The 23,840-nt window shown below is 43.1% G+C and overlaps 1 protein-coding gene and 1 long non-coding RNA gene across 3 annotated transcripts in view; one reads left to right on the forward strand and one right to left on the reverse strand.

Moving 5' to 3' along the window:
- Positions 1-21,009, forward strand: part of LOC137203431 (uncharacterized) — a 73,551-nt gene extending 52,542 nt beyond the window's left edge. The window contains exon 5 of the long non-coding RNA XR_010933112.1: positions 20,829-21,009. This is a non-coding gene — a long non-coding RNA (uncharacterized lncRNA). The remainder of the gene's footprint in view (positions 1-20,828) is intronic.
- Positions 1-23,840, reverse strand: part of COLEC12 (collectin subfamily member 12) — a 187,232-nt gene that overhangs the window by 21,225 nt on the left and 142,167 nt on the right. For both annotated transcript variants that reach the window (XM_067699558.1, XM_067699559.1), the window contains 3 exons: positions 22,004-22,126; positions 12,363-12,461; positions 10,574-11,620 (listed from right to left, as the gene is read on the reverse strand). In XM_067699558.1, coding sequence (XP_067555659.1) covers positions 10,574-11,620; positions 12,363-12,461; positions 22,004-22,126 — 1,269 coding nt within the window. The remainder of the gene's footprint in view (positions 1-10,573; positions 11,621-12,362; positions 12,462-22,003; positions 22,127-23,840) is intronic.

A 23,840-nucleotide genomic window follows, 5' to 3' on the forward strand; every position in this document is an offset into this window, starting at 1 on the left:
CTAGTGTGAGTCTTCTCTCTCTTCCTCTCTCCCTCCTGCCCCTCTCTGGCTTTCTGGTAGATTTTTACAGTTACCTCTTAACTGCTCTTCCTACCTCTGATTCCTCTCCATTCATCCCACTCTGCATCTTTCGCCTTCTTTACACGTAACTCTGGTCTCCACCTGCTCCAGAATATTCAGCCCCTTCTTGATCACCTGATGTCAAGGCTTTCATGACCTGGTCTCACATGTGTTTATTCCATCCTCCCCTGCACTTATGCAAATTTCTTCTCTTAGAATTTTCTCTGCCCATATCCATCTGGAGACTTCCTGTTCACCCACCATGTAATCCTTCCAGGTCACTCCAGATGGAAGTTTTTCCTCTTTTATGATTTTTTAGTCCTTGTTTATTCTTCGAGGATCCTTCCCCATCTAGCAGCTAGATTATAGGCCATAGTCATTATCCAGCAAGTGTTTATCAAACCAATGTGCATCACAGCCCAGTGCACTAATGCCAACATTATGGGCCCCAGCAGAGACCAAAAGGGAGAGATTTTGGGGGAACGGTGTCCTGCCTGGTGTCCCTCACCTCATTCCAAGAAGTACAGCTCCACTCAATCTACATATCAGGTCTACCCTGGCTGCCAGTATGGAATCACCAAGGGGAGATGTCTTTCCTGACTCTACTCACACTTCAGAATTGATCTAGTGGTCTTTTATCCACAATCTGATTTTTTTTTTCTGTTTAACTTGATGAGGCTTATTAAACAGCCAAGCCACTTAGTAAAGACACGGAGGGTGGGTTTTCATTGCCAGATCAGTCTCCTTTAAAAAAAATAACTTAGAGGCTTCCCTGGTGGCACAGTGGTTAAGAATCCGCCTGCCAATGCAGGGGACACGGGTTCGATCCCTGGTCTGGGAAGATCCCACATGCCGCAGAGCAAATAAGCCTGTGCACCACAACTACTGAGCCTGAGCTCTAGAGCCTGTGCACCACAACTACTGAAGCCTACGTGCCGTAACTACTCAAGCCCGTGCACCCTAGAGCCCATGCGTCGCAACTACTGAGCCCACATGCTGCAACTACTGAAGCCTGCATGCCTAGAGCCCGTGTTCCACAACAGGAGAAGCCACCGCCATGAGAAGCCCGTGTACCACAACAAAGAGTAGCCCTTGCTCACCGCAACTAAAGAAAGCCCACGCACAGCAACGAAGACCCAACGCAGCCAAAAATAAATTTTAAGAAATAATATTTAAAAAATAAAAAGGGCTCTCACTCATAAAAAAAATAACTTTGTGTAGTTGAGAAATAGTGTCTTACAGATTATTAGTGGGTAAGGTGGCATGTGTGTTCCTCCACAACAGATGTAGCATTATGGAAGATTCTAGTGGAACAATACTGACAATAGGCCAAAACAAACAAACAAAAATCTAATTTATTTAGAATAAGGGCAAAAATAAAAGTAACTTTTTTTTTTCCCCTCAGCTACTTTTGTTTGGTTTATGTTCTACGTTTAGCCTTAAGAAATCCAAATAATGAGGAAGGTCTGTTGGGAAATTCAAGTGCTTTAGAAATTCTTTGTCCTTATCCTCTTCGTGGATTTACCAATAATCAGTTTCTTGATCACTCACGTCTGGGGTTGGTGCTATACTTGCAAGTTACGGGAAATGAGTTCACTTGCAGCCGTGAAATAGTGCCCATTCTGGGGCCTGTCTCCCTGTTCTGAATGTTCTGACAGACCCGTGACAGGGACTTGTATTTGTTCCAGAACACCCTCCTCTGGTTTCCAACAGAATTCCAAAGACATACAACTCTCTCTTTGCCTCCTCACGTGAATCCAAGACCTCCCTTACCTGGGGTGACAGCTTTTCGTGAATCTTCTTTCTTTCTGGGGTCGGGTAGTTTATCGTATTCAGCTGTTTCCCTCTGAACCGAAGTTGTGCTTGAATGGCCCTACCTTCTCCACATAGAATCGTGGCTTATTTTAAGAACAGCATAAAAACACGGATCCCACAGTCAACACAAAATACCAACAGATGCTAATTTCCAGATCTTGAGAAGGAAGGGAATAAGACACTGGGAGAAGATGCAAGATTTTGCCTTTGATAAAGTCTAAAATCCTACTTGTGATGGATTTCCTAGCTGGATTAGCATAAAAACTGAAATTTTCATATGAAGCACTAACTACATCCATCATAAATAGGTTATCTGTCTCTCTCTTTAAGATAAAGTTTTATATTCATGGCTGTGGATAAACTCCTAGCAAGCACACTATTATCAACGCATGTCTTCATCCCCAGCTGCCCCATCCGCAGAGCTAGAGCAGGAGGCTGGCGCTCTGCTTACAGACGCTGGGCTATGTGAAAACGTATTCTGTGTGTCCCATACCTAGGGGATTCATTCATTCATATACTTGGCTCATTAAGACGGTACTTTGCTCCTTAAGACATAGATATTTGCTAATCATTTCTTTTTAAAAATCATTAAGAGGGCTTCCCTAGTGGCGCAGTGGTTGAAAGTCCGCCTGCCGATGCAGGGGACACGGGTTCGTGCCCCGGTCCAGGAAGATCCCACATGCCCGTGAGCGGCTGGGCCCGTGAGCCATGGCCGCTGAGCCTGTGCGTCCGGAGCCTGTGCTCCGCAACGGGAGAGGCCACAACAGTGAGAGGCCCGCGTACTGCAAAAAAATAAATAAATAAATAAAAATCACTAAGAAAAAGAGCTAAAACCATTTCAGAAGTCAGCACTGGATCCCCCTACAAAGCCGATCGTTAATGCCATGAGTATATCTTCCTCTAGGCCCTGGGATGCTGGTACTGCTTTTGGCATCTAGATGATCCCAGGCTTTTAGGTATTACTTGAATCTTTTATGAGGCAGCTACTGAAGTGAAAATAAAATGAAATAAAATATAAGCCATCCATAGTGCCTTAAAACTGAGAACACTGAGATAAATGATGAGGGAGGTATTTATGAGCTCATGTGATAACAATTTGAATTCAGACTCAAGAAAATGTAACACTACATGTGAGGCAGACATGATGTCTCATACAGAAGAGCAAACTGGAGATTTGCTTCCAAGGCCAAGTGGGTGGCTGGCCTGGGATTCTGAAATGCCAGGATACCTATGTTGCTGATAAAGCCACCAAAGGCTCCAGAAATGCCTGTATATAACCGACACCAGAACTTGGAGCAACCGTGTTTACACTGCCAGCAAAACCTTCTCCCCAGGTTCCCAGGCTCCAGAGCCCAGAGCCTTGAACACACGAATCCCCTAAACAAGCAGCTCCAAAGAGGACAGAAGACTAAATCACTGTGCCATTTCTGCTTTAACAACCAAACTGCAGGCCTTGAGAAGGGCCCAGCCCTGTGTCCTATGCCAGAGATAACTTTCCAATTCGTTTTCCAACAAAACTGCTGGTGCCTAGCAGAAAGTAGAGAAACCACTTTAATTCTTACTGCCATTCAACATCTTGGAGAGACTGTTTTAGAACCACGAGTGGTTGGGTTGGAAGACAGAAGAAAACAGTAATATAATCTGACATATTTTTCTTCTTATTAAAAAAATCTACTTCGCATGCAATGAAATTAATCAAACATTTATTTAACACCCACATATGTAAAAGTGGTCCTGCTTCACTTAGGTGAAAAGGAATATACAAATTAAAAGGAAATTTAAGAGATATTTTTTGGCAATCATTTTGAAGAAGAATTTGATTCTTGACCTCATGTTCAAGACAGTCAGGCTTCTGGAAAGCCATGGAAGCTCTCTCTCCACAGAGAAGGATATACTTAAACCACTGTTTCTCACCAACTGGCCACGGTCTACATCGATGCCTTTGAGTTGCCTACTCTCAGGGCTCCCCAGACAAGTGGTCTTGTTTGGGGAAGAGTATCAAGAGGGGGTGGGGTCGACAGTGAGAGGAATCGAGGCCTCATGCCTGATCCACTTTGCTCCACGCCCTGTTCTGCTATGTGTGATGTCCAGCCTTCCCGTGCATCTTTCAAGGTCCAGATCAAATGTCAGTCTCTCACTGAAGCCTTAACTGATAGCTCTCCTGAAGGTAAACTCTCGTGTATTCAACCTCCCCAAACATGCCATCTTTCTCCTGAATCATGCGAGGGCAGCAGGGTACCGTGTGGAAGCATGGGTTAAGGGACCAGACAGACCCGAGTTTAGCACTACCTACCACTGACTAGCTGCTTGATCTTGGATTAGTTACGCAGGCTCTCCGTGCCTCAGCCCCCCTCCCTGCAAATGGGGATGCTGACGATTCCTACCTTAAGGAGCTATAACAATGAACAGAGACAACTTATCCAAGTGCTCACTGGCATGACTGGCATGTTGCAGACACTCAATAAAAGTCCATTAGGGACTTCCCTGGTGGCACAGTGGTTTGGAATCCGCCTGCCAATGCAGGGGACACGGGTTCGAGCCCTGGTCCCAGAAGATTCCACATGCCATGGAGCAACTAAGCCTGTGCGCCACAACTACTGAGCCCACATGCCACAACTACTGAAGCCTGCGTGCCTAGAGCCTGTGCTCCGCAACGAGAAGCCACCGCAATGAGAAGCCCGCACACCTCAATGAAGAGTAGCCCCCGCTCGCCACAACTAGAGAAAGCCCGTGCACTGCAACAAAGACCCAATGCAGCCAAAAATAAATAAAATAAAATAAAATAATTTATTTAGGGGCTTCCCTGGTGGCGCAGTGGTTGAGAGTCCGCCTGCCGATGCGGGGGACACGGGTTCGTGCCCCGGTCCGGGAGGATCCCACATGCCGCAGAGCGGCTGGGCCCGTGAGCCATGGCCGCTGAGCCTGCGCGTCGGGAGCCTGTGCTCCGCAACGGGAAAGGCCGCAACAGTGAGAGGCCCGCATACCGCAAAAATAATAATAATGATAATAATTTATTTTTTAAAAAAGTGGATTAAAAAAATGAGTGAAAGCCAGGGGTCGGCAGCACCGAGTGTGATTCCTCTCCTGGGCTGGGCACCAGGAAGCCAGCAGTTAAGTAGTTTGGACCCACATGGTACAACTATAGTCCTTGTGCACATGAAGCTGTTGTTTTCCACAGCGATGTACTGGCTGGGGCTCCAGTGGAGGGAAGTCTTGGATAGGAACTGAACAAACTCACTCTTGGGTATGAATATTAGCTAACCCCCTGCCAGGCACTGCACTATTTTATTTACATTATCTCATTAAGTCCTTATAACTCTAAAAGGTAGATGCAGATGGGAAAACCGAGGCACAGAGAGGCTAAGGAAGTTGGTACTCGTATCCAGGGCTATCAGGCTCTAGAGCTTTTGTTCTCACCCACTAAACCTTGTGCTTCTCTCAGAACAGCAGGTGCAGGGAACTGTCTGATTGCACTAGGAGGATGTGACTTACACCTGCATGGCTTGCAGAGAATAGCTCAGGATGTGAGGTGAACTTGCCACCCAAGAGTGTGTGTTATGAGTATGAAGTCCTCCATGTGCCTAATTAGGATAAAAAGCATTACATTATTGGTAACAAAAAAAATAAGGCTTTCTTAAGGTTTGGGGGTTTATGGATGTAGAGATAATTGTTATCAGGATTCAACATATGACTTAATATCTAGTTCCACATTATCATCTGGCTTCAGTGCCATCTAATCAGTCAGCTTCAGCTTTCACTTCCTAATGAGGCAAGTGTCTCTTGTGGCTGAAATGTCCCAGAAGCATTAGGGTTCTTGAAGTGCACGTCACCAAGAATTTCCTGGAAAGCATCAGCGTATTCTGAATCTTGCAGAGGCAAACCCAGCATAAGCCAGTGTTAATCCCATCCTGCTCCTTCCTGTTTTATCCCATCTGTCCCTCATCCTCAGGGGTGGGATGTGCGTACAGAGAACGAGGAAAGGCGCTAGAGATGCAGGGGGGGAGGAAACGCTTGCATTTGGAAGTGGGGGTCTTCCCCCAGTCTCTGGTTCTCTTGGAATCGCCGGTGGGCATTCCCGTCCTGGAGGAAGTTGAACACATTGAATAGAAAGGGGGTGGCTTGGCTTGAGAAGTTTCTCAGGTCAACTCACAGAAAGTGCAGGTAATGAGAAGACCAAGGATAAATGTAAATGGGAAAGCATATGAAAAAAAGAAAATACCATTCAGAAACCAAACTCTGAGGCCTTTCAGAGACACTGAGCCAGGAACCTCACCCTAAGAGACATCTCCCACTTAATACGTCTAAACAGACCTCCCTTTCTGCATCTCCTGGTTGGTACTGCCATCCGCCTAGGTGCTCAAGCCAAACACTTAGGGGACACCCATTCCTCCCTTTCCCCTGCCCTCCATGGCTGATGCATCCGTGAGCCTCGTCCACCTGCAGGCAGCAGCCCCTAACCCCGTGTTCAGTTTCTGTCCACAGCACCCCGACTCCTAAGATGTACTGGTGCCTCTTGGCTGCCCCTTTGGGCTTGGGACACTTCGGGGAGGGAAATCCAGTGTCCTGTGCACCAAACGTAGTCAAGATGGGATTGGCACAGACTCCAAACTGCACAGCCCCTCCAGCCCGGGAATTCCTCACCCCGGTGGGCACGGCCTGTTGTCCAGGGAAGGGCAGGGCTGTCCTTGATTCTACCTCCATGATTCCTCCTGACTGAGGAGACCCACTTCTGTCATCTCCACTGCTACCATCCATCCCACGTCACCCATGACTGGTCCACTGCCCCTCACTGGACCCCTGCCTCCAGGCTCACTCCCCCAGAATCTGTTCTCCCCCCAGAGAACATTTATTTTTGTATTTAAAAACGTAAATATTTTTATATTTAAAAACATAAATATTTTTATATTTAAAAATATAAATCAGGTATGTCACCACCTTCCTTAAAACTCCCCTTCACACTTAGAATGAAATCCCATCTCCCTGCCCTCACAGGCTCCCTCGGGATGGCTGGGAGGGGGGCGTGCACTTGCTGTGATTATCAATGGGGTTCGCACCATGGGCTTTGCACTAGACACACTGGGCTCAGATCCTGTTTAGCTACTTATCATTTCTGTAAATTTAAGGAAGTTCCTTAAACCTCTCAATGCCTTAGTTTCCTCATCTATAAACAGGTGATGATTTTCTGAGTACCTGCCATACAGAGTGGGTGTTAGGACTCACCAGGATGGTTCATGAAAAGCCCTCATTCCTCTCACGCTCAGTATCAGCTGATAAAAATAATCAGAACAATGGAAACATTAACGAAGTTAAAGCCGGGCTCTGAATCTTCAACCATGAGCTTTTCATACCCTTCCTTAGCTGTTAAGCCGCACTGTCTGTAAACTAAATACGTCAGAAGTTTCCTTGTACAAGAGAAGTTAACAATTAAACCCATGGAATAATAAAACTATGAAATTTATAGCTGGAAAATATCCAGAATACCATGATAGGACTGCCTAAGGTATAACAACCTGCCTAAGGTATAACAAGAGACAATGAGAAAGCTCTTATTTTCTGAGGTTGCACGTCTGCTGAGATCTGCCCTCATTCTGAATTTAGGTTGAGGAAGAATAGGGAAAAAAATAAATCAAGCACTGAAGAACCTTCTGGTCATTTGAAAGCCCACCTCTTTATTCAGAGTATCATTCATACCTACAATACTCTGACGGGCACTGTCCAACCTTTCTAGAGTTGGGGCATGCCTATGGTTCAGGAAACCCATTATAGTCTCAGGCAACACCAATTTTTATAAGGAACATTATATAAAACCAAAATTTGGGCTTCCCTGGTGGCGCAGTGGTTGAGAGTCTGCCTGCCGATGCAGGGGACACGGGTTCGTGCCCCGGTCCGGGAAGATCCCACATGCCACGGAGCGGCTGGGCCCGTGAGCCATGGCCGCTGAGCCTGCGCGTCGAGCCTGTGCTCCGCAATGGGAGAGGCCACAGCAGTGAGAGGCCCGCGTACCGCAAAAACCAAAATTTATTTTCCTTTAATGAGTACCCATTAGTCTTTGTTTCACCCTCTGGAGCACCTCCGATGTCATTTAAAATCTCCTCCACATGCTGGCCTTTTGAATAGTTGTAAACAGCTGTCTTATTCCCCACTAAGCTGTCTCTCCTACAGGTTAAAGTTCCCAGGTCCTTCAGTCCTTCCTCACAGCACATCGTTTCTAGACCCCATCATCCTTGTCATATTTTTCCAAGCATGATGGTCTGTGAGTGCCCCTGTTGGAAGGGGCTCCCCAACATACGCAGTATCCTCCAGGAGTGGTTTTTGCCATGCTGAAGGGAGTAAGATATCACCTCCCTCATTTTGGAAATCATATTTTTATTAATACGGTCAAAGATCACATTAACTTCCCTGGAAGACACATTTAGTTGCTTACAGTCAACTAAAATCCCCACGCTTTTCCTGCACACTTCCTCCAAGCCATGCCCTCCCATCAACACTAGTATTTGGTCTTTTCTATGTACGAGCAGGTCCTATAGGTCTTCCCTATTTATTTCACTTTGTTGGCATCTCTTTACTATGCCAGCCCCTGCAGATCATTTTGGATTATGATTCTATCACCCATTAAACAGTATATACAGTTTCATGTCACACAAGTATTGGATGACCAGGTCATCCACGTCCTCAAGCGAGTCCCTGCAAAGCTGTTGAGCAGGTCCCTGCCATCTGCCACCCAGATATGCCTCCAGGCTCAGAGGGGCTCATGAACTACCACTCTTTATACTCAGTCATTCGATAGTATGGCAGTCACACCCCAGGGTGACTCCCAATGACTCATGCCCTCGTATAATCCCCTCCCCTTAAGTATGGAACCTCTAACTTGCTTCTAACCAATAGAATATGGCAAAGGCGATGGGATGTCACTCCCTTGACTAGGTTACATTATATAAGACTCTGTCTTTGCCAACTAGAGTGAGAGAGACTCCCTTGCTGGCTTTGAAGAAGCTGTAATGTTTTGAGATGGTCACATGGCAAAGGACTGGGGGTGGCCTTTAGGACCTGACAGCCGATCTTCCAGTCCAAGCAGATGAAGTCTGCCAAGAACATGAAGGAGTGTGGAAATGAGTCTTTCCCCAGTCAAGACTCTGATGAAACCACAGCTCCTCGCTGAGACTGCAGCTGGGTGAAACCCTGAGCAAAGGACGCACCTGAGCTGTGCCCAGATTCCTGACCACAGAAACTGTGAGATGAGAAGTGGGTGTTTTAAGCTGCTGAGTTTTTAGTAATTTGCTATGCAGCACAGAAAATGAATACAACCAACAAACCCATCTAACTGGGCTATAAACCAGCACTGAGTGCTCCATCTTGTTCAAGGGTATCACTGCCAAGTGCCTTGGTGAAATCCAGATATGCTATTTTTCATTCTCCTAGTTTAAACAATATACTAACTCTGTTAACGTGAGGAAATGAGATTAGGTTCACCAGGCTTCTTCTTAGTGAATTCATTCTGATGATTATTGCATTCCTGAAAACTCAAAAATTATCCTTTTTATAATCTCTTCTCAAATTTTTCTTGGGCTTGAAGACAAATTCCCCATTCTACACAGTGTGTAGACTCTACCTTTATCCCCTTTTTTTGAAAATCAGGATTACTTTTGCTTATAGCCAGTCTCTTTTTGCCCTAAAATTCTCTTGATTTTAAGCTACGTGAGGGCAAAGACCTTCTGGTCTTCTTTGTACACCCCAGAGTGCCGAGCACAGCATCTTCCACTCAGTACTTTCAACTTAAACCCTGTGAAAATAGTTATGACTGAAAATACTATTAATATATGGTTGCTGCAAATCTTCAGAAGTAGGCTTAATCTAATCCAAAGACTTTCAATTTACAGGGATGATCTGGTTGAGAGCAAAACTCAGATTTTTATGTAAGTCCATTATTCCCCTCCTCTGTGGTGTTAACAGTTACTGTAATGGCCAACCATCCATCTGCTCGTGACACTTAGAAGTAGGAATCTCTTAATGGTAACTCCATGATCTAAAAGAATTAATCTTCCTTCCAAAGGAGTCTGATTTATAATGGCACTGAAATAGCTAGGCACTAAGAAAATCCAAGTTAACCGATCTTTCATCCCACAAATATTTAATGGAACACATTTGAGCACGGTCCACAAATTCTTAGTTATTTCTGCTTCCTTTCAAGAAATGGAGTTTAATTCCCTTCCCCCTTGGGTGTGGGATGGACTTAGTGACTTGTTTCTAAATTAGAGAATGTGGTGGAAGTGATGGTATGTGACTTTTGAGGCTAGGTCATAGAAGGCATCGTGGCTTCCTTCTTTCTGTTTCTCTTGGATCACTTGCTCTGGAGGCAGCCAGCTGCCATGTTGTGAGAACACTCAAGCAATTTCACATGGTGAGGAAACGAGGCCTCCTGCCAACAGCTGACAAGCCAAGAGCCATGTGAATGAGCATCTTGGAGGCAGATCCTCAGCCCCAGTTAAGGCTTCAGAAGACTGCAGCCCTGGCCAATATCTTAACTACAACCTCATGAGAGTTACTAACCATCTAGCTAAGCTAAGCTGCTCCCGAATCCCTGATCCATAGAAACTACGAGATAATACATGCTTATTGTGTTAAATTGCCGAGTTTTAGGGTCATCTGTTCCACAGCCATAGATAACTAATACAAACACAAATTCAGAATTTTCTCTTACCTTGTAGTATTGTAAAATTCTTGATGAGCTGACCATGCTTGGAGTCCACCAGCTTCATTTCTTCCATAATCACTGATAAGTTGGCCACTTCAGTGTCCAACCTCGACCTCATCAAATCTTGTTGCATCCTGAGAGAAACAGAATCCAAACGGATGTTGGCCAGTGTGTTATTCAAGGAGGTCAGATCATCCGTGTGTTTGGTCAGCGTATCCGTGCACGTGGTCCTGACTTCATTCAGGTTGCTGGTCAGTGTCCGTAGGTAGTGGGCCGTGTAGCTAATGTTGCTAATGATGTTCACAATGTCGGTCTCAAAGAGCTGGAAGCGCTCCTCCAGCTGGCTGAACTTGACAGCCGTTCTGTTCTCTGCATCCCTGTGTACATCCTGCAGATCTTTCAGGTTCTGCTCATTGGCTTGGGAGGCCGTAGTGATGTTGTCCATCTGCCCTGCAAAGGAGCTGAGCTGGCTGTTCATGTCCTCCAGGGTGTCATTGTTGGCTTTGGTCAAGGCAGAGTTATTGGCAGCCAGCGTCTGCAGGCTCTGCACTTTCTCCTTCAGCCAATCCGTGTCCTTCTTGGCTTGAAGGAAAACCTGCTGCAGGTTCTGGAAGTCATTCTTGATTCGCTGGATTGCCTGGCTTGTGTCATCCAAAGAGCGCTGCAGATTTGTGATGAGGTTCCTTTGCTGCACCTGGGTCAGGTTCAGGTTGTTGAGGTTCATGATGACCACGTTGTGAGAATACATCTGGCTCTGCAGGTTGCCCTGAAGCACACTCGTGTCTTGCTGCAGATTTGTGACATAGCCGTTATATGCCTGGAGGGTTTTGTTTACAGTGGTGATGAGGAAGGAGTTATTCTCCAAAGTTTCTTTCAGTTGACTCTGCTGGTCCACCAGCGCATCCCCGCTCACCTGTAACTTCTCCAGCGTATCTCTGTTCTTGCTAGTCTTTTCTGTAATCTCACGAAGTTGCTGACGCAGATCCAGAATGTCTGACCTGAAGGTGGAGAGTTCTGAGTTGGTGCTGAGAGCTTTCTTCCCAGTTTGGTCCCCTGGAATAAGACACGTGTGTTACTCAGATTGGTGGGATGGAGAAGTGTTCAGGTGAGGTCACAGATCCCAGAGACCTAACTGGGATGTGCTCTATTTCATACATAAAATTTGTGGGATATGCAGACTGCACTGCAGTAGTAAAATCCATATCTCTGTTAAAACTGGGTCCTCAGAAATTGGAAAGGCTACTGAGTACTAGGACAGACTAACTTGGGTGAACACTTATCTCAAAGGAGGGGGAATTTTCCTGATTCTAGAGCACTGGGAAGGACGTCAAGAAGGCAATAACCTTCTGTTTAATTCATCAAAATTCCTTTTTAAAAAATTGAAAAAAATCACAGGATAAGAATAGGCTGGTATCTTTTATTTTTTTAATTAATCTCTACAATTTTTTATGAAGTTTAAAATATTTCAAATAGGAATTTACTGAGTATTTCATAAAAGAGCTTTTAATAAAGGGTATTTGTGGTTCTTTTTGATCAGGATTGGTCTTCAGGTTTTATGTGGCACACAATAGTGTTTTCTGGGGAGCGGAATTCAACTCCAAAATTGGTCCTTAACTTTAAAATTTTAAAGTCTTTGAATTAAATCATGAGGAAAGATTCAACACACAACATGAAAGTTTAAAGTCTTTCTGGGTGAATGTGAATTTAGAGCCATGTCATTCTAAAAAGCTGTGGTCATTTACATAGAGTTGAGTTAGGGGATTCAACTTAATAGTTTACTCTCATTGCAGATTACCTAATTTTTTCAGGTCGCTTTCCACTGCTGTGAGCTTGTCATCATAGGTTTGGCGAGATGTCTCCATGCCACCTGTAACACTGTCCATTTTCTCTACAACTAAGATTTGGAAATCAATGGATTAATACACACACCTGCCCATATTTTATCTTTCAGTTTCAACAAGAGAGCATTTCATTACAGAATAAAGGAAACAGAGTGAAAGAAAAAGAGTATAAAAGAAATCAAATATAGGGAAAAAGCCATTCTTTTAGAAAAATAAGTAACGTACTTGTCGTAAACCCTGGTGGTAGTTTACTTGGTTGAGAACTGTATGTTCTTAAAAGCTGTTCTCAGGATTCTGTATTGGCTTGGAGATTTTAGAAATTGTATGGAACTCATTAAATATTTTTTTGTATTATAGAAATCCTCAATCTGTGTTATTTTTTATACTAACTTCCATAGGTGGAGGCATAACACAATATTTTGTCACTTACCAGACTCCCTACCATTCTTGGTAGGTATAACTCGATTATATGGAAGGAGATTCCATGGCAAAGAAAATCTAGCTCAAGTCTATACATAAAGTTGTTGTAAAAGGGATGCAAAGTCAAGGGTGTTTGCTACTCTCTGTCATGAGCTCATCACTGAGGCCTGAAAATCTGCTTCTCCGTAGTGACAAGTGAATCTTTATCGGTTCCCAAGAAGATGCCTAAGTGGGTTTCCAAATAATAATTGACTAAGAAGACTTTTTTCCCAGCATTTTCCTGATTGTACATGATAGGGAAAGTTAGTGATGCAGTGTTAAAGCCACTGTCATTATTCATTCTCAGAAGGCAGTAATTGTCCATGGTTATGAATTTAAATTTACCATTCTAAAATGTCTGGGAATTGTCTCCTAAGGCAAAAGAAACAACAGCAAAAATAAACAAATGGGACCTAATTAAACTTAAAAGCTTTAGCACAGCAAAGGAAACCAGTGACAAAATGAAAAGACAACATACTGAATGAGAGAAAATATTTGGAAATGATATGACCCATAGGGGTTAATATCCAAAATATATAAACAGCTCATGCAGCTCAATATCAATAAAACAAACATGCCAATTAAAAAACGGGCAGATTGGGCTTCCCTGGTGGCGCAGTGGTTGAGAGTCCGCCTGCTGATGCAGGGGACACGGGTTCACGCCCCGGTCCGGGAAGATCCCACATGCCACGGAGTGGCTGGGCCCGTGAGCCATGGCCGCTGAGCGTGCGCGTCTGGAGCCTGTGCTCCGCAACAGGAGAGGCCACAACAGTGAGAGGCCCGTGTACTGCAAAAAAAAAAAAATAAATTTAAAAAAAAAACGGGCAGATTTATTATATAAACACCAAACTTACTTAATTATACTTTATTGTAATTTAAAATAGAGAATGAATATGTAACATATATGTATACACACACACATATATATATATATATCTTTTTTTAAATTGATTTATGGCATCCTCGATGCCTCCCTGAATTCCAAAGTTGCAGTGTCAGACTCACTTTTATCTATTTCCTTCTCTTTATACCAGCCTTCATCTTTCGTATTATTGGAATAAAAATATCCAGGTCACTAAACTCTAGTCTATAAAGAAGAAAACTCTTACTCTCCCTAACAGTGATCCATCCTATGTCATAATCTCTTTCATCTTCTACCTTCTCTAATATTGTACCTATTCATATAAATGAAAACCTGATTCCTTCCCAATAACACCACTTCCCTGGAGGTCCTCCCTAGTGGGCACTGTAGGTATTGACATAATTGTTTACCTCTGGCACATCTTGATCCTTATCTTTGAAATATCTTTTAACCCTTTCCTCCTTTTGAAATCAGCATCACCCAATTTTACTCTACTTTTCTATCTTTGAGGCTATAAACCACAGAACTTCAAGACATGGTGTACCTTCTCTCTGATTTCAGCATCTTTTTCTTCTCATCCTTTCAATGCAACATTTCTTGAGACTTCAGTGTTTCCCTATTCATCTGGAATGGACGCATTTCAACAACTGTCTCTTGTTCCTTACAACTCAAGCCATGTCATTGTAACTCATCTTCCAGGAGATCCCCACCACCACCAAAAAAAATCCAACCAACCAACCAAACAAAAAAAAAACCAGGCAGAAGATCTGAACAGACATTTTTCCAAAGAAGATATGCAGATGGCCAACAGGTATGTGAAAAAAATGCTCAACATCGTTAATCATCAGGGAAATGCAAATCAAAACCACAATGAGATATCCCCTTGATATCTCATATCTCATTTACACCTTGACAGGTGTAAACCTGTCAGAATGGCTATCCTCAAAGTCTACAAATAACAAATGTTGGCAAGGATATGGAGAAAAGGGAACCCTACTACACTCTTGGTGAAAGTGCAAATTGGTGCAGCTACTATGAAAAACAGTAACGAGGTTCCTCAAAACACTAAAAACAGAACTACCATGTGTCCAGTGATTCCACTGCTGGGTATATATATGAAGAAAATGAAAACACTAATTCGAAAAGATACATGCATCCCAATGTTCACAACAGCATTATTTTACAATAGCCAAGATATGGAATCAACCTAAGTGACCAACAACAAAAGAATGGCTAAAGAAGATGTGGTATGTGTGTGTATATATATATCTCTCTCTATATATATATATACATATATATACAATGGAATATGACTCATCCATAAAAAAAGAATGAAATTCTGCTATTTGCAACAACATGGAGGGACCTGAGGGCTATCGTGTTTAGTGAAATAAGTCAGACAGAGAAAGACAAATACTGTATATCACCTATATGTGGAATCTAAAAAAATAAAACAAACGAATATATATATACAAAACAGAAACAGACTCACAGGTATAGAGAACTAATGTTTACCAGTGGGGAGACGGGAGGGGAGAGGGGCAAGATAGGGATTAAGAGATACAAACTATGTATAAAGTAAATAAGTAACAAGGATATGTTGTACAGCACAGGGAAATATAGCCATTATTTTGTAATAACTTTAAAAGGAGTATAACCTATAAAAAAATTGAGTCACTATGTTGTACACCTGAAAATCAACTATACTTCAATAAAAAAATAAAGATAGAAAAAAATAAAGTGTACTAAGTGAAAAAATAAAAATAAAAAATAAATGTCAAATAAGAGTATATCCCTCCAGAAGTAACTCCTGTGAGATCCAACCTCTAGCAGCTTGGGATCAAGTCTGACTGTCCCTCTTGGTATTGACAGCTTTTTAAAAAATAATGACTAATTTTTTAAGCATGAATATGTTTTATATACTACTTATCAGCCAATGGACCCAGTCTATTTTATTCAGCAAGCGTTCCACCCACGTGGGACTGCATGAGAAGATTCTCCAGGCTCCCATCAGGAAGCAGAAGTATGTTCCCACGCGTGGAGAAGCTGGAGAAGCTCGTCGTGCTCTATCTCAAGCTTCTATATAGTCTGATCATAATGAAATATGTGCTTTGCACCAAACGCTCTTTCTCCCCCAAGCCTTTCCATGCATGCTTCTCCCCACCTAGAATGTTCTTCCCTGGCCTCTTCCCCAAGCTAAGCCCTCCTTGCTCTTCAAGACTCAGCTGGTCACGTCCTGTGGGAAATCTTTGCTGAAGTTTATGTTGCAGGGGTCTCTCTCCCGATTATAGGACTCTCGTCACTGTGTTGTCATGGTTTCTCTACTCTAGGACCCTTTAGGGCAGGACAATTTGTGTTGGTTTTATCTCCAGCTCTTAGCTCAGTGTGTGGCGCGTAGTAGGTATTCATCACATACTTATTCATTACACCGTTTATTTAAATAAATGAGAATCTGCCTGCTGGCTGCTGAGGCCTGTGGAAAAAATCGACTGAGCTAGAGGTTATGCAAACAAACGTATAAACCAACCAATGCAGGGAGGCCTCGACACTGGCAATGAGTATGGCATTTAGTTGAATAATTATCGTTTTTTTAAGATGACTATATAAACACAGAGGTATAGTTATAATAATCTGAGGGTTGTCTGATAGGCATGCACATTCCTAAATCCCTGGAAAATGGGAAGAACAAAATGTTTCATCTACATTTTAGCAAAGCTACCCTTTAAAAAAAAAAACAACGAATGTTTACAAGTTTAGGTTCAGTTTTGATCCTCAAATCAAACACATGCCTCAGTCTGTCCTCAAACCACATACAGGATCTTAAGTCCTGACCTTTTTTCCTGGAAGCCAAAGAAACCTCTGAATATGCTGACAGGCAGTCATTTTCTACCCTCTCTAATTTTTCTTCCATTTTACTTTTTAAAAACACAGAACTGTCACAGACAGCTAATTCAGGTTTGTATAGAGTAAAAGGAATAAATACGTTCATGAAAAAAACCCAAAAACCTGTTAGGTTTCTCCTTGGTGCTAGGAAACTCTTTGCCCCGCCCACAAGGATTATGAATTGGTTACATGCACCACTGCCTGTGTGTCTGTGTTTAAAAACACAGGATCTGTGTATAAAGCTGCAAACTTGAGGGCTGCAAAACTGGCAGCTTGCTAACTGCTTTAAAATACTAGACTGATGGAGATCCAGAAGTAACACTTGCTGTAATAGCACATAGCATTTTCGCTGTTTTTTTTTACTCTTAACTCATTAGCACAAATTCTCTGTCAGGAAAATAGTGGCAGACCATCCTCTCTGACCCTGGAAACTCCCCATCTTTGGAGGGAGACCTCAGTTTGTAGATTGTTCTCATATGAGGAAAACAAACATGAAACACAGAAGGGTCACGAGCAGTCTGTTTTTTCACAAGCTCCCCTTTATTGGAAAGTGTTTCTTGACAGATTTTTTCTTCAAAGTATCATTGCTTTAGGTGTCATATCTGAAGTGTTGCCCTTCTTTAAGTACCCAAAACTCAATTCTCTAGGATCATCTGACAATAATACCTTTTCTATAAAAGCATGTTGGTATCATTCCTTGGCCTGGGCCACTAACCTCCTTCTCCCTCGTCTGGATTCCACCGTCCTTTAAGGTCTACTCCGAATCTCACCAGCCCATCGTGCTAAGCCTTGCCTGATGATCTGATTCCACACCAATGGACCCTTTATCTGAATGGCAATAAAAACAGCCTCTGTGGATTGCCTGCTCTTTGCAAGGTGCACTGCATCGTCACTGCAGTTAATCCTTATGACTGCTGTTATACAGATGAAAAAAATTGAGGCTCAGAGATGTTCAGTAACTTGTCCAGAGTGACAAAGCTTATTATTTTTAATTTTTGGGGGGGTAAAAATCTACACTTTACTTTTTTAATTTTAAAATGTTTATTATTTTTTTGGCCACACGGCATGCAGGATCTTAGTTCCCTGACCAGGGATTGAACCCACACCCCCTGCAGTGTAAGTGCGGGGTCTTAAACATTGGACCACCAGGGAAGTCCCTCACACAGCTTATAAGTGACTAAGTGGGATACCAGGCCAGGAGATCTAACTCTAAAATCCATGCTTGCTCTATAATTCCACATTGCCTTTCATCCAGTATTTCTTTTTCCTAAATATGGTTTCTTCCAAGAAAAGTCCCTTCAGGGGAAGGACTATGTCTTCTTTATCTTCCCTTTACAGTCATCAACCTCAGATGTTTACCAAGTATCTGCCAGGTTTGTGGCCCAGAGCTGGACATGGAGGATCCAAGAGACGTAGCTCATGGCCCAGGCCTTGGGGACAGGGAACAAGAGCAGAGCACAGAGCTCCTGCCGGGTGCTCACGAGGGTCTGTACCAGCCTGATTGTGGTCCTGAGAAACACGCCCCCTGCTGGTACCTGGGACTTCCCAGTAATACCAGTTATGCTCCTTCGTGATGTAATAAAGACATTTCTACCTTGAACACTATTTCATATTTCATTACAAAAATACAGAAGGTCTGGTTATAGGGTGTTATCGTGGATTCTGACAACAGCTACACAGTGTGATCTGATGCACATCTGAAAGCCTACTTATCCAGCTGCAACTGCCACCTTGGCAGAGCCGAGCAGCAAGGCAGACATTTATGACTAGGAATGTTGCATCAGAGGAGGTTCTTACTGAAAAAGATTCAGATGTCTGTCTTTCATCTTCATCCTAATTCCCTTAAGGTAGATGCCTGCTGGGCAGGACCACAGACTAGGATTTTCCTGTTCAGGGAATGTTCTGGAGGAAAAATGACCCACTGAATTTAGGAGGTGGCTTCTGTCATGGAAGCTTCACTGACCGATGATAAAGAGTCCAGGACAGAGGGTGCACCAAGCTGTAACTGTCTGAGAATGTGCTTTCTGTAAAGTGGCTGACATGCCTCATTGTCACAGCCAGTGTACTGACCTGTCTGGGTGACTCAGCAATCCTCTGACTTGATCAGCAAATTCTCTGGAAGGAGCTTAAGTTACATCCTAACTGTAGCTGCATAAGTGACATAAAAGGAGAAGTAAAGAACAGTTTTGAGGAAAATACCATGGAATTGCCTTTGCAAACTCTGATAAAGGAGTTTCTATTTCACTTCCTTCCAACTTCTCCTCCAGAGAAACCTCTTTTTCACTGAATATTCTTTTTTGTTTCTTTCTTCCCTTTTTTTTTTTTTAAGTGGAGCGAGTTCCTCCAGACTTCAAAGGGAGATGTGTGAAGGGAGAACTTATCTTTCTGCCTCTTACCATGTTGGGTCACCAGAATCTTATCAGCAAGAAAGAGGAATCACTGTTCAAGTAAAGGGAAAACACATCTGGAAAATATCAGCATTTTAGCTCATTAAGGCTGTGTTTAAAGACAAAAATTGCATGTTGTGTTACCTTATTTTTGTCATTAGAAGCCTGAGGGATGGGGACCCTGAAGGAGGAAAAGAGGGGACTCCAACTTGTCTCACTCCCTCAATCCCTTCGCCCTTCATCCTGGCGAGATACACCCCAGAGCAGGCCAAGTAATCTTCAGGATTTTAAGCTTCTAGGTAGGGCCTTGAGTCGCAGCAATTGGCTTAGAGGTCCCTGGGCATTGATTGACTGCCTTTATAGAAGTCGGCCCTAATCTACAATTCAACCATCCAATTATCCATCCATCTTCTCATTAATTCATTTAGTAAACTTTATTGGGTAACTATTACGTACTATGAGCCAGATGCTAGTGGGAGATATGATAAATAAAAGAGAGTCTCTTGTCTTCGTGGAGCTTACAGTTTGGGTGGTGAGACAGACCCATTGGCCATAACGATATAGTGCGACAGGGGCTAAGAGTAAAAAAGGATGCCATGGGGACCAGCAGGAGGGCACCCAGCTCAGCTTTCAGGGGCTTCTTGCGGTACATGTGTCTGAGGGAGACATGAAGGGAAAGAAGAGAAAGTCATAGAGAGAAAGGTGGAGAACAGGGAAAAGGTGTTCCGGGTGAATGGACCAGCCCACACAAATATGCCAGAGCCGAGAAGGGCTTTCTACTGTCATAAAAATGGAGGAAATATCTGTACTTTAAAAATAAACAAAGCCCCCTATTTTGTATCTTTCTGTATAATTCTTAAGGCATAAAGATCCTAGACCATATCTTTTTGCAGAGGTAAAAATGCCAAAATACCATACAGAGCTATTTCTTCAAACCTTTCTCATCTCTGTTTACTTTCATATCACATAGTGCTGAGCCCTAAAGATACCTATTAAATGACTGTTTGATTTCAAGCATCTCCTTTATCTGAGTTCACTAGGAAAAGTTGTCAAGTGAGTAATGACCTAAATGACCCAGTGAAAGAAGACAACCAGGCTGAATTACCTGGGACATAAAACACCTTCCTTTTCCCCACTAAGTTTCCTCCCCCGCCTCCCTCTGTCCAGCCCCGCCATGATTTAATAGCCTTTCTTAACACTTGCTCTGTTAATCCTAGGTTAGATTAACTCATCGCAAATGGATAGAATGACCTGGTAATTTTCCAAACTTCCATTGCCCAAGTTCATCAGTCAGCCCACTGCAGGATGCACACAATTTTCCATGGAAATAGCCTTAAAAGTGGACTTAACAAGCCCCGACTATACTGAGTATTTTTTAACATGTTTTGCCATTCTCATAGCTAGAGCTGTAAAAACGCAGTTATGAAGAAGCAAAGAACAGAGAGATTCAGCCACTCGCTACTGGGACCAACCTTAGGACAGGTGGCTCAGTTACATCATCTTTGCTCATCGCCATCACCTTGAAGAGTGGCATTACTATTGCCATTTTACAGATAAGAAATCAGAAACACCAAGGGGTTATGATTCATTCCCAGGTTACACAGCCATGCAGAGGATTTAGCGTGATGCCCGGCACGCCAGCGAGCACTTAATAAACATTCACGATTGCATTACAAATGGTGGACTCAAGAACTGGACCGGGACCGTCTGGCTCCAAAGCCCATTCTTATTCCAGTACATTGTTTTCTCAGGAAACCGATAAACGCTGGGAGAGCAGTGGGAGGAGTTACAAGCTGGAGGGAATTCACCTTGCATCCTTCTGTCCCCAGGTCAAGTCTATGGGGCAAGGAACAGAGAAGGGAACATGTGGGAATTCTCCACTGTTAATCTATCAGTGCCGAGGGAAGGCAGAGCGAAGATCAACAGACCCCATGTCTGCCTCTTGCTGAAACCAGACATCACATCTATCTCGCATGTCTCTGTGAGGCTTCCATGGCTGTTTTCTTTTCTTTTTTTTTTTTAGATAAATAAATAAATAAATAAATAAACTTATTTAGGGCTGTGTTGGGTCTTCGTTGCTGCACACAGGCTTTCTCTAGTTGCAGCGAGCTTGCGGTGCACGGGCTCCTCACAGGCTCTAGAGCGCAGGCTCAGTAGTTGTGGCACACGGGTTTAGTTGCTCCACAGCATGTGGGATCTTCCCGGACCAGGTCTCGAACCTGTGTCCCCTGCATTGGCAGGCGTATTCTTAACCACTGCGCCGCCAGGAAAGTCCCCCATGGCTGTTTCCTATAAAAGGGTTTATGTAGTTTGTGATTCTGAATCAGGGCACCTTCTACCTGCGGTGTCTGGAACGGGGGGTGGGGGGGACCAACCCACTTTGCAGATCTGGAGGATTCAGGCAAAAATCCTCCACTGACCTTAAACCAGACATGTTGAAAGAATGCCTGATGTGCCATAAAGTACCGTTGAGGTGGTGGTGCCGCCTCTGTGTTTAATTTCTACAGGGTGGTATTTTTATGGGGGTATATAAACAGTGACCACAGTAAAGGTGCTGAAGAGAAACAAAAGGGAATTAATTGGCCAGTTCCTAGGTGAAGTAAGTCGTATCTCTTGGAGGTCTTATCCTCTGTCAATACAGTTTTCCCATGTGCTGACTCCAGGGTTTTCGTGGGGCCTCTTAGAGATAAGATGGAAGAAGATAGAGGAAGAGGGAGTATTTGGAAATAAGTAGGAAAAAGCAACAAAGAGGAAAAAAATTTATAACTCATAGAGGACCATGATTATGGTTGAAATGACTCAAAAGGAATTGCTACTTCTCTCCTTTCAGGTCCCACAGCTACAAGAAGCTCAAGACACAAAGATGGAGCTTAAGATGTTTAAGTTTTGTTGGCAAGAGTTATATTAATGAAATACTTCACACTTGCCAATGTACTTGTTTTTTCAGGCTTAAATTAATGAAAGAAAACTTGCTGTTTGGAAGGAAAAAGGAAAGAGTACTTACCTTTGTATCCCAAAATGGCTACTGTGATTGTTAACAAGGCACACAAAATGTATAACAATATGATAGAAAACTTCAGTGCCCAGTTATTTTTACATTTGGTACATTGTGTTCCTTCCTGAATACCTGTAAGAAAAGTCAAATCTTAATAATAGTAACCAAAAACACATTTCAAAAGTATCTTTTTGCATTTTGGTTCACATGCCCTCTTATAGGATGAGTGGTATTTTAAAATTAAACATACTTGAACAACACAAGCACTTTAAATCTTGCCATTATATTATTATAAACGTATTTAATGACTTGAAAATAGAGAACTTTGTCTCATAGAACAGTTTCAAGATCACATTCCATTATGATAATTATAATTTCAATAAAGATCTCTACATGACAAGAGATTTAAAACACCCAAATCTACTTGTGTCAGCCATTATTGGACCTACAGTAATTCAGACACAACCAAATACAACAACAAAAAAATTGTGACTGGGGCTTCCCTGGTGGCGCAGTGATTGAGAGTCTGCCTGCCAATGCAGGGGACACGGGTTCGTGCCCCAGTCCGGGAAGATCCCACATGCCGCGGAGCGGCTGGGCCTGTGAGCCATAGCCGCTGAGCCTGTGCGTCCAGAGCCTGTGCTCCGCAACAGGAGAGGGCACAACAGTGAGAGAACCACGCACAGCAAAAAAAAAAAAAAAGTGTGACTTGTCCCTTGATGTTTGTTTCATTGGTGTGCTCGAGCTAGTTCCTACTGGCTTGCAAGAGTCAACTGTCAAATTTGTAGGAATTTTGGGAACCGGTTGTTAAACAGTTGGCAGCTTGAAATCAACCCTGGAGGGAGTATTTACACCATGGAAATTGGCAAACACTACAAATGATGCCCTCCCACACCCTCAATTGCTTTACCAGCATGCCACTAGCTATACTGTACTATAACCTATAGCAGAAAATATAGGTAATTTTATGATGAGAATGCTCCATATATAACCATCTTTGTACATTACATATATACAGAAAACAGACACTGACCCTTATTTAAGTTATCACAGTGATTTAAATAACAACTAGGGAACAACCAGAAAAACCAGACATTTTTGATGAGAGGAGGTAAATTTTTAGTGCTCACAGCTGAACTTTTTGAGAAACATTCTAGTCTAAGTGGTAAACCACCAACACTTCTGCAAGTGACTCCAGAAACTAACCTATTAAAAAGGAACTTGCCATCGGACTGATGAGAAACACAGAAGACATAGACTCTTGACATTTTAATGTGAAAATCACATTGTAAGGAGTATCGCGAGAGTCTTCCTTTCCCTATGTGTGTCTTACTAATAGCGTCTCCCAGGAGCAATAGCATATAAAGGACTGATCTTCTATGATTGTGCTCAATAACTTTTGATGGGTAAATTGTGAAGATTAAGCCACAGCTGAAGTTTCTCTCCTTTGGTTTGTAATTTTACGCATTGTGCCCTTCTTCAGTGAAAAGAGTTCTTCAGCTGTGTTTAATGCAAAATGATGAGAGAAACAGCATAGAACAATGACTCAAATTAAGTTTCAGGGTTTAACCAATCTCTCCAGTGTTCTGGGCTATACACCCAAGGGGAGGGGGCTCAATCTGTCTGTTCCATGACTTAGAGCAATGATTCTCAAACTCCACGGTGCACTGGATTCACTCGAAAGGCTTGTTGAAACACAGCCTTTCTAATTCAGGAAGTCTGAGAAGGCACCTGAGAATCTGGATTTCTAACAAGTTCCCAGGGGCTGTGATGCTGCTGGTCTGGTCGTCATGCTTTAGAACAGTGCTTCTCAAACTGTCAAGTGCTTACAAATCACATTTTTGAA

Source organism: Pseudorca crassidens, chromosome 12, assembly GCF_039906515.1.
Source record: "Pseudorca crassidens isolate mPseCra1 chromosome 12, mPseCra1.hap1, whole genome shotgun sequence".
In the NCBI taxonomy this organism is placed as follows: Eukaryota; Metazoa; Chordata; class Mammalia; order Artiodactyla; family Delphinidae; genus Pseudorca; species Pseudorca crassidens.